The sequence below is a fragment of the Acanthisitta chloris genome, unplaced genomic scaffold (assembly GCF_000695815.1).
Source record: "Acanthisitta chloris isolate BGI_N310 unplaced genomic scaffold, ASM69581v1 scaffold21368, whole genome shotgun sequence".
Taxonomy (NCBI): domain Eukaryota; kingdom Metazoa; phylum Chordata; class Aves; order Passeriformes; family Acanthisittidae; genus Acanthisitta; species Acanthisitta chloris.
The window spans coordinates 20756-33131 of record NW_008686775.1 but is presented as its reverse complement, the minus strand read 5'-3'; the positions used below and the strand labels follow the sequence as shown (position 1 = coordinate 33131).

The 12376-nt window shown below is 38.9% G+C and overlaps 1 protein-coding gene across 1 annotated transcript in view; it reads left to right on the top strand.

Moving 5' to 3' along the window:
• Window positions 1–483: 483 nt before the first annotated feature.
• Window positions 484–12376, top strand: part of MRE11A (MRE11 meiotic recombination 11 homolog A (S. cerevisiae)) — a gene marked incomplete at its 5' end in the record, with an annotated part of 17596 nt that continues 5703 nt past the window's right edge. Inside the window, 10 exons of the mRNA XM_009080330.1 lie at window positions 484–616; window positions 2177–2337; window positions 2932–3019; window positions 3875–4016; window positions 5601–5715; window positions 6691–6876; window positions 7334–7505; window positions 8403–8483; window positions 9042–9168; window positions 11006–11106. Of these exons, the coding sequence (XP_009078578.1) occupies window positions 484–616; window positions 2177–2337; window positions 2932–3019; window positions 3875–4016; window positions 5601–5715; window positions 6691–6876; window positions 7334–7505; window positions 8403–8483; window positions 9042–9168; window positions 11006–11106 (1306 nt within the window). The remainder of the gene's footprint in view (window positions 617–2176; window positions 2338–2931; window positions 3020–3874; window positions 4017–5600; window positions 5716–6690; window positions 6877–7333; window positions 7506–8402; window positions 8484–9041; window positions 9169–11005; window positions 11107–12376) is intronic.

The following is a 12376-nucleotide window of genomic DNA, read 5'->3' as shown; positions in this document are numbered from 1 at the left end:
GTAAGCTCCCGTTATCTGCAGCTGTGTGCAGCCCTGTCATGTCTTCTGTGTGTTTGGGATGGGCTAGGAACTCAGATTATCGTTTGTGCTTTCCCTCAGGTCCTTATAGTCATCATGATTGCTTTCATATATGTGTAGATCAACACTGCAAAGAGAGAAACTGAATGTTCAACAAGTATTTTTTAAGACAGAAAACATACAAAGGATTCTTTAGTTTTTCATTAGGTACTTCAGAGAGTTGGTTGCAGCCCTTTAGTGGGCTAGGAGAATGACTGGGATAAACAAGTCTTCCAGCTGCTTGGTTTGGTGATGTGCTATTTGCAGTAAAAGTAGTGAAATGCTTTGAAAACATTATAGAAATGATATTTGATAGAGTTCCATGGCAGATCTGTGCATGTCATTACTTTGGGCAGAGCTTAATAAAGACTGTTGAAATTCTCAGTGTGTATTCCTCTCAGACACAAGTTTTTCTGTCTTATTCAGGGATGATGAAGATACCTTTAAAATACTTATTGCTACTGATATCCATCTTGGCTATTTGGAGAAGGATCCTGTTCGTGGGAATGATACATTTGTAACTCTTAATGAAATTCTGGAACATGCTCAAAAAAATGAAGTAAGTGCTGCTTTTTGGGAAATGAAGGAGTGAGGCTGTGAAAAATGCAATCTGAAAGAAGCTATAAAGCTGAGTCCTGGTACAATCTGTGGTAATACCAAATCAAATGAGTAAACTATTTATTCCAGCAGTTATGTCTCTGTTTTAGTAAAAGGAGTGCCTGTTCTGTGAGAGCATTCTCATTAAATTGTGACCCTGGTGGCATTTACAATGTTTGCAGATTGCCTGCATGAGTTTCAGTGCTGTTTAGAGATGGTTTGTCACTGCAAGGAGGGGAAAATAACTGAGAAGAGTGAGTGTAATGCTACCCAGTCTTCAGACAACTCGGGAGAGAAAACCTTAGAAGCTTCTGAGGTGATGTTAGAGTGTTGAGTGGCTGAGGTGAGCAGCTCTAGTGCTGGCACAATCAACAGCAGAGTGCTCTAGTGTGGTGCACAGGGAGTTTCCCAAACCAGGAGAACCTCCTGGGGAGCCAAGAACCACCAGGAGCCGACAGCTCACACAACTGCAGCTGATGGGATCCAGGTGGGGCCAGGAGGAATGGGGCTCAAGTACCCCCACCTATAAAAGGAGTTCCTGGGGAGCAGCAACAACCAGAGGCACCTTCAGTGCAGCAGGCAAACATGCTGTGGCATGGCATTCCATGTGGTAAGGGTGCTAAAGCCCTAGTAGCTCAACCAGGGAACAATGGTATCCGTCCAGCAGAAAGCCATAGCCTCTCTGAGCTCTGCATCCCCCATGAGTGATGCAGCTGCCCAGACAGAGCTCTGGTGGGAACACGCTGACACCCTGGACTCACCTGCAGCGTGGGCCCTGCTCTTACACCAGTACTAGCTCCCAGCAGCCAGTGCAGCTGTGGGAGGTGTGCTGGGTAGAGGAACTCCACTTAGTGACAGAGCTCCGGAAAGAGGTGAGGAGTATCAGGGAATGTGTGTGAGAGATGGAGAGAGACTAGTGGAATCACACCCTGCCTTCCCTGGGACAAGCCTGGCAGACAGACAGGATGCATGATATGATACAGAGGATTCTCTCTCCTCTCTCTCCCCCTGGATGAACTCAGTGATTTAACTGACAGAGGGAAATGGTGACAAGTTCCTGCCCAGTGCAGCAGGTGCATGTTCTCCAGGACTGGCTCACCTGCACAGGTGCCCTGGAATAACAGGTGTGAGGCTCTGCAAGTGAAGCTGAACAGTAACAAGGACAGTAGTCCATCTAGCACAGAGGTGTTGCTGAGGCTAAGCTGGCCTGTGCCCAACATCAAAACTGCACCCATAAGGAAGAAAGATGGGTGGTTGTTGTAGGAGACTCCCTTCTGATAGGAACAGAAGGCCCAATATGCACATTCTCTTTTTTTTTTTTCAATTTTTTCCAATTTTTTTATTTTTCCCTGAGGAAATTAATTATCGTGTCTGCTACAACTAACTTACCTAGAGGTATATTTCCTCAGATGTGAGGAATTATATGGAACTCCCTAGAAGAAATAATCTAAACAATTTGGTTAGAAGTCTTTCAAGGTAGTACAAAATGTATTAAAATAATAAAGCTTTTTGTTACATACAGGTGGACTTTATTTTATTAGGTGGAGACCTTTTCCATGACAACAAACCCTCTAGAAAAACAGTACACTCTTGTTTGGAGTTGCTAAGGAAATACTGCATGGGTGATCATCCTGTTCAGTTTGAAATTCTGAGTGATCAGGCTGTTAATTTCCATTACAGCAAGTAAGTGTGTTCTCATGAACTATCATGTAAGGCTTGGTTTGTGCACTGGATGAACGCATTGTGGTTTTTAGTTTGTCTCCTCCATGACTGGAACCTTGAAGTGTTAGTCCTCTTTGTGTGGGACAGTTTGCATGATGAATTCACCTATCATCTAAATCTGTAAAGGAATACAGAAAGTATTTTGAGGACCTTTTTTTTCAATGTGTTGTGACACCTGATACATTTATGTCATGCATAGTTTCTATCCTGCAAGTAAACCAATTTGCATTAATTGCAGTGGTAAAATCAACAGAGTTCTTTGTAAACAAAGGTTGCACAGCCTAGTCTGCTGCTACCACAGTATGTTGTATAATTCTTTTCATAGGCTTATTCTAAAAAAACACAGCTTCTTTTTGCTATCATATTCTCAGTGAAAAGTGCCAGTCCAGTCCAAGAGTAAGGATCTTTTTACACTGTGCAACTTATTCATAACTACTTTTTACTCATTTGCGCTGCTGCCGTGATCTATTTGTGCTGGCATTAATTTGAAGAGATTATTGAGAGTCATTCACAAATTTGCAGATATAGTTTAACATTTTTCCTCTTCTCGTTCAGGTTTCCATGGGTCAATTATCAGGATGAAAATCTCAACATTTCTATTCCAGTTTTCAGTATTCATGGCAATCATGATGATCCCACAGGGGTAATTACTATCATACCTGTGCTCCACTGTTACCTTACAAAGATATTATAGAAATAGAGACTTGTGTAGAAATACAGGTTTTGGAGGTTATTAGTTTTAGTCAGTTACTTCAGTCTTTGTGTAAGTATTTTGTGAATCTCTAGGAATTCTGTTAGTGACAACAAGTGAAGTGTGACATTAAAAAAATGACCGGAAAGAAATCAAGAGATCCATATGAACTATGTTTAAATTCTTAGAGTATGTAGTTTCTAAAACATTCTATCTGTAGATACTGAAAGCTTTTCCCTTGAAGAAGGAGAACTTTGATGTTTTGACTTGTGCATATGCAATTCATATGCATCTTGCATTTTCAAGGAAGATAATCTAATAATGGCAAAATGCTAGCTTCAAAATAAGCTGCTAAAAGTAAACAGGAGAAGGATATTTAGAGACCATTAAAGCACTTGCATTGAATTAATAATTTGCATTTTATACCAAATAGTGGTGTATCATGGAGATGAGTGTTTTAGCAGCAGAAGATTAACTTTGGACTTACGAGGTCGTTAGCCTAACCAGTTATTTTTTTGTAGTAGTTTAGAAGCTGTCTGGGGTGGATTTTTTTGTGTTTGTGTTTTTGGCTTTTTTTCTGAATTATTTAATGTTTAATTTTGCATTGTAGGACTTGTAAAGAAAGGGGATTTGCTTCTGTACCCATGAGTATTAAAAAAACCCTAATATATGTGCTGGCGTTTTTCAGCTGCAGAAGTTACTTAATGAAAGATATTTTCTCTCCCTTCTGCGACCGTTTCACTTAGACACTAAAGACTAAATGTTCTGTTCACAATTTTAATATTTGTTCCTTATTATTGTTTGCAGGCAGATGGACTGTGTGCATTGGATATCTTAAGCTGTGCAGGATTGTTGAATCACTTTGGACGTTCAACTTCCGTGGAGAAAATAGATATTAGTCCCATTTTATTGCGTAAGGGTAGAACAAAAATTGCTCTGTATGGCTTGGGTAAGTATTAGTCTTATGTATTATTGAAACTCAATAGGTTTAAATAAAGTTGGAACAAATTTATAAGGCTGCAACAAACGTGCAGATCTGAGTAATTCTAAATTACAGCATATCCATTCTGTGACAGTGTCAGGTTTCTCCTCCTGCTACATTGTCACTGGCAGGTTTTTCTCTTGGCTTTTTTTTTAGTTTAAAATAAATCCTTCAATAACTTTTATTTCTGTACTTGTACTGGTCTTAAATGAACTCTTGCTTAAGTTAGCCATACACAGTGCCTTTGTATCGAGTCAGAGCAGTCATGGTCTTCAGTTCTCACTATTGTGTGTTAAGCTTACTTCAACCTGTTTAGGTAAAACTTACACGCTGTATGTTCATGTGCCATTTTGGTTATATTTAAAAACATACACTGAGCAGAAACCTAATGTCCTGCATGTCCCTCTGAAGTGGTTCATAAGTAACATCCATTGTAGGTAACCTCAGTTTCTGTAAAGAAACTTATCAAGAGTTTCATATTTTAAAGGTGTTCTGTGATGGGTTTTCAACTTCAGTCATCCATATATCCCTCTACCCAAAGCATAGACTTTTTCTGAATTCTGATTCATGGTTTAGTTCTTGTTTTGTAGAGAATTTCAAAGTCTGTTTAGGAACTTCATCTCTATGCAGTAGTATCTGTTTTTAAATTCCGCTTTGCAAAAAAATATAGTCCTTACTCTGTCAGCAAGAAACAAAACACCTACTATTTTAAATTGCCCATAGTCACTTGTTTGGCACGGAAAACTGGCAAGAGGTCTCAAAACAGCTGTACTTAGTGAAACTGCTTTTAGCAGTTGTTTCAAGGTAGATTTCTTGTTAAAATATCTTATTTTCAGAAGTCCATCCTGTGAAATAGCCAATTTATACTTCAATCTGGTCAAATTCATAATCATGCCTTAAACTTCCTGGGTCATGAAAGCCATAGAATAGTTTGGCACGGAAAACTGGCAAGAGGTCTCAAAACAGCTGTACTTAGTGAAACTGCTTTTAGCAGTTGTTTCAAGGTAGATTTCTTGTTAAAATATCTTATTTTCAGAAGTCCATCCTGTGAAATAGCCAATTTATACTTCAATCTGGTCAAATTCATAATCATGCCTTAAACTTCCTGGGTCATGAAAGCCATAGAATAACGGTTTGGGTTGGGTTGGAAGGGACCTGAAAGATCATGTAGTTCCAACGCCCTGCCATGGGCAGGGAACCTTCTACTAGACCAGGTTGCTAAAAGCCCCATCCAACCCAGCCTTGAACACTTCCAGGGATGGGACATCTGGGCAACCTGTGCCAGTGTCTTTGCCACCCTCATAGTAAAGAACTTCTTCCTAATATTTATTCTAAATCTGTTCTCTTCTGGTTGAAAGCCATGCCTCATTGTCCTGTCACTGCTTTCCCTTGTGGAAAGTCCCTATCCAGCTTTCTTGTAAGCTGCTTTTAGGTATAGGAAGGCTGCTGTATTGTGTTCTTCATGCTCTTTATTTAATAGAGTTGTTAATAAAAATGCTATAAAATAGAGTGGGTTTACCACACAAAATTTTTTTTGTTTGTCCACTCCAGGAGCTATTCCAGATGAGAGGCTGTATCGTATGTTTGTCAACAAACAAGTAACCATGCTGAGACCAAAGGAAGATGAAGATAGTTGGTTTAACTTGTTTGTGATTCATCAAAATAGGTAACAGTACTGAATGAGTTACAGTGACTTTTAAACTCGCTGTGTTACTTCACTGAACCATCTCATGCAGGATAGGTGGGAAAGCCAGTTATGTTAGTTGGTGCTTCTTGTGAGTAGCTGGTTTCTTAACATTTTCCCAAATGAAAGCCTTGCTTTACAGCTCTTTTTACAGAAGCATCATAAAGGAAAAGGGTTGAAATAAATGAGTTAGGAATGTTGGGAAATCACTTCGCAAACTTTTACAGTTAGGAGTAGTGGAGAATTTTAATGTAATATGCATATAAATAAGTCTTGTCTGCTTGTTAGAACTGGAAGAGCATTAAACTTCATATTCTATCCTTATTTGAACCATTTATGACAGGTACCTATTTCCCTTGTACTGCTATGCTTTACAGTAGGTAGCGTGTGTTCTATCTGCCTACACACTTCTCCCAGCGATGGTAGTAGGAGCAGGCAGAGTTCTTTACCAAATTCTGTCTTTTAAGTTTTCCTGAATAGGGCAGTCCTCACGTGCAAGTAACAGTGAGGCGGTTGTAAACAAATATCACTCAGATAATCCTTTGCACTGTTCTCTGTCCAGTAGGCTGAAGGATCTCACTCCTCCTCCATCTCCTCAGTCTTCTGGAAAGGGATTGGGGATGGTGTGTCCCATGTCTGTTTAATTCAGTGGGTTTTACCCCCCTGTTTATAAACAAAAATCCAACCAAAGACAACAGCCATGCTTGCAAGCCAGTCAGAGGAAAAGGGAAATCCAAATAAAAGGAGGGGAGCAGAAAACAGTGAGCTGTGTGAGGCTGCCTTCTTGTTTAACCAAACACTAAACAATTGTGTGAGGAATCAATGTGAAGAGGACTTGATGTGTGTGTCAGATAGTATTGCTGGAGTTTCTGTACTGCTTTAAGTTGCACTGATGTTTTTCTTCTTCACTCTCCCCTTGCTCACCAATGCTAATTAATTTTCTCTTCTCTTGAACAGGAGCAAACATGGAGCTACCAACTACATTCCAGAGCAGTTTTTAGATGACTTCATTAATCTTGTTGTGTGGGGTCATGAACATGAATGCAAAATAGCTCCAGCCCAAAATGAACAGCAACGTTTCTATGTCTCTCAGCCAGGAAGTTCAGTGGTGACATCTCTGTCCCCTGGAGAAGCTGTGAAGAAGTGCGTGAGCTTTTGTATTTGTGCTTGTTTGTCCCTTGCCTAAGGTCTTTCAGATGTTGTGTTGAGAGCAGAAAAATGCTTCTGTTAAGTGTGAAATGTTATGATGTGGATTAACTTCAGAGTGTGACATAATAAATGAAGTAGATGGAATCAGTGCCTAGTATAACTTGCTCTGCTTACAATTTAATCTAACATTTGAAGCAAATGCAACTTATCTGAGGAGTTACACCCTGATAAATTGGAATACAAGGAACTGAATACGTGTGCTTGTGTATGGAGCAAGCACAATCTAAAAATAAAACTGAATTTTTACAAATCCAACTCTGAAATGCAGATCCAGGAACCTCCTATAGCTTTTAAAGTGTTGTCTCTGAAAAATAAACATGAATTTAAACCAAATCTTTATACCATAGTTCCTCTAAGTTTATCTTCTAGTAAGTTACCTTTCTCCTTCTAGACACATTGGTTTGCTGCATGTTAAAGGGAAAAAAATGAAAATGCAGAAGATTGCTCTAGAGACAGTGCGAACTTTCCACATAGAGGATATTGTTTTAGCTGATCATCCAGATCTTTTTAATCCTGACAATCCTAATGTTACTCAGGCAATACAAGCATTCTGCATGGAAAAGGTAACTTGTAATGCTGGTAGTTTATGGATAACAGTGTATAGCATTGGAATGGGCTGCCTGGGGAGGTGGTGGATTCACTGTCCCTGGAGGTTTTCAAGATGAGACTAGATGTGGCACTTAGGGCCATGGTCTAGTAACCACGGTAGGGTTGGACTTGTCGATCTTTGAGGTCTCTTCCAACCCAGTTGATTCTATGATTCTGTGACAGGGGATGGGATTTGTGACTGGTTTTGAGACTAGAAGATAGAAATCTTGTGTCTTGCCCCTTATTGTTTGGGATGGACTTAGGCAGTGTTTCCGTAGGAAGCTAATTCCATGACATTCCCTCTGCGGCCTTGGCTTCCAGATTCCTTGACTGGGATGGCCTGTTAAAGTAGGCTGGAACTGCTTTATGGATGGCCATATCACCTTTGTACAGAAACTGTGCCTAAGAGTGGGACGGTGTTGGATGTGTGTTTTGGAACCAGCCTAAGCACATAGACCTAAACCCTGAGAGCTTGGCTGTCCAGTGTGAACTGACAGAAGTAACTAAACAGGTTTAGTAATTGCTCTTAGTTCTTAGGTTTGTATAATTCTCTTCCTGCTTTCCCCTGGAACTAAAAATTTAGCAAAGCATAATGATTATAAAGTAAAATAGTGTGAGCAATCAGTGGTGTAGGTACTGCTGGACTACACTATATCTGAAGGATAAACCTTTCATTGTGATGTTTTTCTCAGTCATTCTTATGGCTTTTGGCTGGATAGTGGTACATATGTGTTCAGGAATGAGAGCACATCCTACAATTATTTGTTTTTAGAGCTCCCCTTTACAGCTGGATGTATTTTAAGTTAGACTTGAAATGTTCAGGCATCTTTAAGAGATCAAAGTGGAACTGATTCTCTAATTCTGCTTCCCAGATTGAATTGATGCTGGACAATGCAGAAAGAGAACGCTTGGGAAATCCACGGCAGCCAGAGAAGCCTCTCATAAGATTACGAGTAAGAAATTGTTCAGTTTGGATTGCTTTGGTTTGAAAGGTCACAGTGAAAAGCTTCAAAGCAAAGTCATGCTTTCTGTGTAAACACAGAATTTATAACATTTCTTGCTGTGTACAGGCCAATATAAATCACCTTCACACCATACTTCTGTGTTCCTGTGGTGTAACTAGTACTCTGCAGTAAAGGATGAGATTGGTCATAAATGTACTTCACTGCTGGTCTGAGTAAGTGCATAAAAGTGGCTGTTTACCGAGAAGTCTTTCTTAAGTCATATTGTCCTGCGCGTGTTCCTAACCTAACTTATTGAAACTTTCCTGAAGGCTAGTAAATGAAACAAGTAGGATCAAGTTATGAATCTGAGCTGTTATTAGCTGTTCTGTTAATATTGGTATTAGCGATTGTTATCCATTAACTATTCTGAATAGTGAGGCATTCATTTTAGGTAGACCTCTATTTTTTTACTTATTTTTCCTTTGAAGGGTAGCAAACTCATCTTGATTTGTGTGGCTTCTCTATTTCTGTTTGTTTCATATTTAAATTTGTCCTTTCCTCTCTTAGGTGGATTATGCAGGTGGCTTTGAACCATTCAATGTCCATCGTTTCAGCCAGAAGTACATGCATAGGGTGGCTAACCCAAAAGACATCATACACTTTTTCAGGCATCGTGAGCAAAAGGAGAAGAATGGTAATTATGAAGGAAGGAATTGTTGGCTTGCCTTGTTTTTTAATTCTTGTTTCTTTATTTGTTGTTACCCAGCACTAGTCAAGGCTTGGTGTCTACCATCTAAGATGTTATAGGAGGAGTTAAGATGTATTGTCTCATTTAAATGTACATATTGCACAAGTATTTCTGTTGTATTTCTGCGTTTCTCTAAAATTCTGGTGCTTAGCACTGTATCGTCTGACAGTTATTCATAAGCAGTTCCTTTTTTTTTTGACTTTGGCCTCAAACCTTACTGAAGTGCTTATAGTCATATATGTATCCCCATACCAGACTGAGTTACTCCGTGATTCTGTGATAATTACCATGAAATGCATTAATCACCTCATTGCTGAGACTTCTTAGAATGAGATGGTTGGTTTGGGGCACTCTGCAGGAAAAGAGATGGGTATAGTGCTTTTTCCCTTTGTCTTTTAATTTTGTTTCTGTAGTAGTTAATTTGTTTATACGTAAAATAGTAATGGAGGGGTTGGGCTTGAGAGATGTTTGTATATTTTTTTTAAAAAAGGTCCAGAGGTACAACAGCATTTTGTTTGCCCTAATTAATCATGTGTATGAGGTGCTCTTGGCTTGTCTGTTCCAGGTATGTCCCTATTCAAGCATTTGTGCAAAACAAATAATAGCTGTTACGATTGCAGCATTTCTCACTGTGCCTAGAATTTTTCATAAATGATTAAAGGATGTTGCCCAAATACTGGATTTGTAACAGTCAGTAATGAAGATGCCGCTTGCGCAAGAACATACTGTGCTAAAGAGCTGCTAATATTTCACATTAGTGCATGCAAAGTACTCCAATTCCGTTGACAGTTTTGACATAGAGTGTCAGTTTTTTAAAGTTCAGAACATCGTTTTGTGACTAAAAACTGCTTTTAGTGAGGGGTTTTTTTAACTATACTGTATTGGTCTTGTTTTATTTTGCTTTGAGTTTTTTTTCATAGTTGTGCAATTTCATTAACATTTCCAGAATGCCTGACAACTCCCACATCTCTCACCATGTTTCAGCAATACAAGTTTAATTTTCCTGTTTGACATGCATCTCAGCTTCAGGGAGGGAATGTAAAAATAATGTCATGGTTCTTTGCATTTCTTTATTAGATAGCCTCTAACACAAGGGAGGTGGTGAACAAAGCGCTCGACTTTTCAGTGCACAGGCACATGGTGTTGTGGTTCAGGTGTGATGTTAAGATTTCATGAATTCAGAAGTTGTTAAGCTTTTATCACAGCTGCTTATATAACCAGGCTAACAAAGCAGTGTTTTGTGCTTGCATGTGGCAGTCTGTAGTCACTTTTATTACTTTACATGGTATGTGCTAACCTCAGGTGATTATCCCTTTCATTCTTCTGCCATTCCCATCTAGCTGCCCGAGAATGAGGGACAGCCTTAATGAGCTATGAGCATTTTCCATTGAAATTCAGTCAGTGTTCTTAGGAGAAAAATTTCTTCTCTAGTAAATGAGTTACTTATAAAAAAAAACTTGTGCTTTGATTTTTCTCCCATTAGTGATCTTCTAGTGTTCAATTATAATAACCTTCAGGACATAGTGTTCAATTTATAATTCCAGACGTATGGTAGTTAGAACTGTGTATCTGCTAGAGGTGGCGTTGTCTGTACAATTCTTGTATTCATTATGTTTACCTGAATTTCCAGACAATAGACTCTACAGTTAGAACAAAAAGCTTTAAATGTGAAAGAGACCACAATTCTTCTGTGTTAGTTATCATCACTCCACTAATAGTAATAGGGTAAAAGGTTAGGAGCTGCAAATGTGGATGATGGTGCCACTATGCTTTTCTGTTCTAGACATTGATCTTAATTTTGGAAAACTGGTTAGCAGACCTGCTGAGGGCATGACACTGAGGGTGGAAGACCTTGTAAGACAGTATTTCCAGACAGCAGAGAAGGTATTTTTCTACCTTTAATGATTTTTCTTTTTACTGTAATATACTCTTTTTATCTTTTTTTTTCCCTTTCTGTCTTAATGGAGGCAGTATGCCCTGAATAGACTCTGATATTCACCAAGAAGTGATTTATTTTTTTTCCCACCTAACTGTGAATAACTGCATGAAGTGTATGTCTTAGCTTAACAAGTACCTGTTGTATATGGATTATATAGGTATGTGATCACATGCTGGTTTGAGAACATTATGATAACTCTTTAGGTGAACTTGCAGTGTCTGCCCTGTGCTGAATGATGTGTCATGTCCTCAGGTACAGGAGTAAAATGTGAGGCAGCATGCTCTGAGGGAGAAGCTACCTTAATTTACTATAGGGCTAATGTGAGACTGTAACATTTACTATTACCAGCTGACTTGGAGTAACTTGTTGCTTTGCAGTATGTTTGTGTCCTCAGATGTAGTGCAATTCTACATTATACTTAGAGTAGGGAGAAGCAAGAGGGACTCCCCAGTAGTTTACTTTCTTCCCACCCTGCCATTAAATCTGATATATTTCCCTTTTCCAACAGCAGGCCAGTAACATCTCAGAGGGAAAAAATAATCAGTGAACCAAATGCTTGGTCTAGATGATCAGGCATAACTTGCAGAAGCTACTTCAGAACATGCTTTATAGAAAGTCTTTAGAGCAAGGATTCCTGAGGTAAAGATCACACAAATGGTATCATCCTGCCTAACCTTAGACACATGCTGGGTGTCAGTATTAGGACAGCATAAATCATACTCTTGACATGCTTATCTTGGTTTTTTGTAAATGTCTTCTTTTATAGTATCTGTAAAGTTTATTCCTCTGGCCAGCATTATTCCATGGAAGTTTTTGTTTAAGATAGGACAAATATTGTAGTTTCTTTATGAAGCTTTTTCCTTTGAGTCTGAAAAATACTCTGTTCCATAGGTGTGACATGCTGGTAGCAGGAGAGTTGTCATTCTATTGTGACAAGTAATGTGTTTGTATATTGCTGTGCTTTTCTCTGATGGAAATATTCAATGCATATTACTGTTTTTGCAACCAAGTTTTTGTTTAAGATAGGACAAATATTGTAGTTTCTTTATGAAGCTTTTTCCTTTGAGTCTGAAAAATACTCTGTTCCATAGGTGTGACATGCTGGTAGCAGGAGAGTTGTCATTCTATTGTGACAAGTAATGTGTTTGTATATTGCTGTGCTTTTCTCTGATGGAAATATTCAATGCATATTACTGTTTTTGCAACCAATATTTA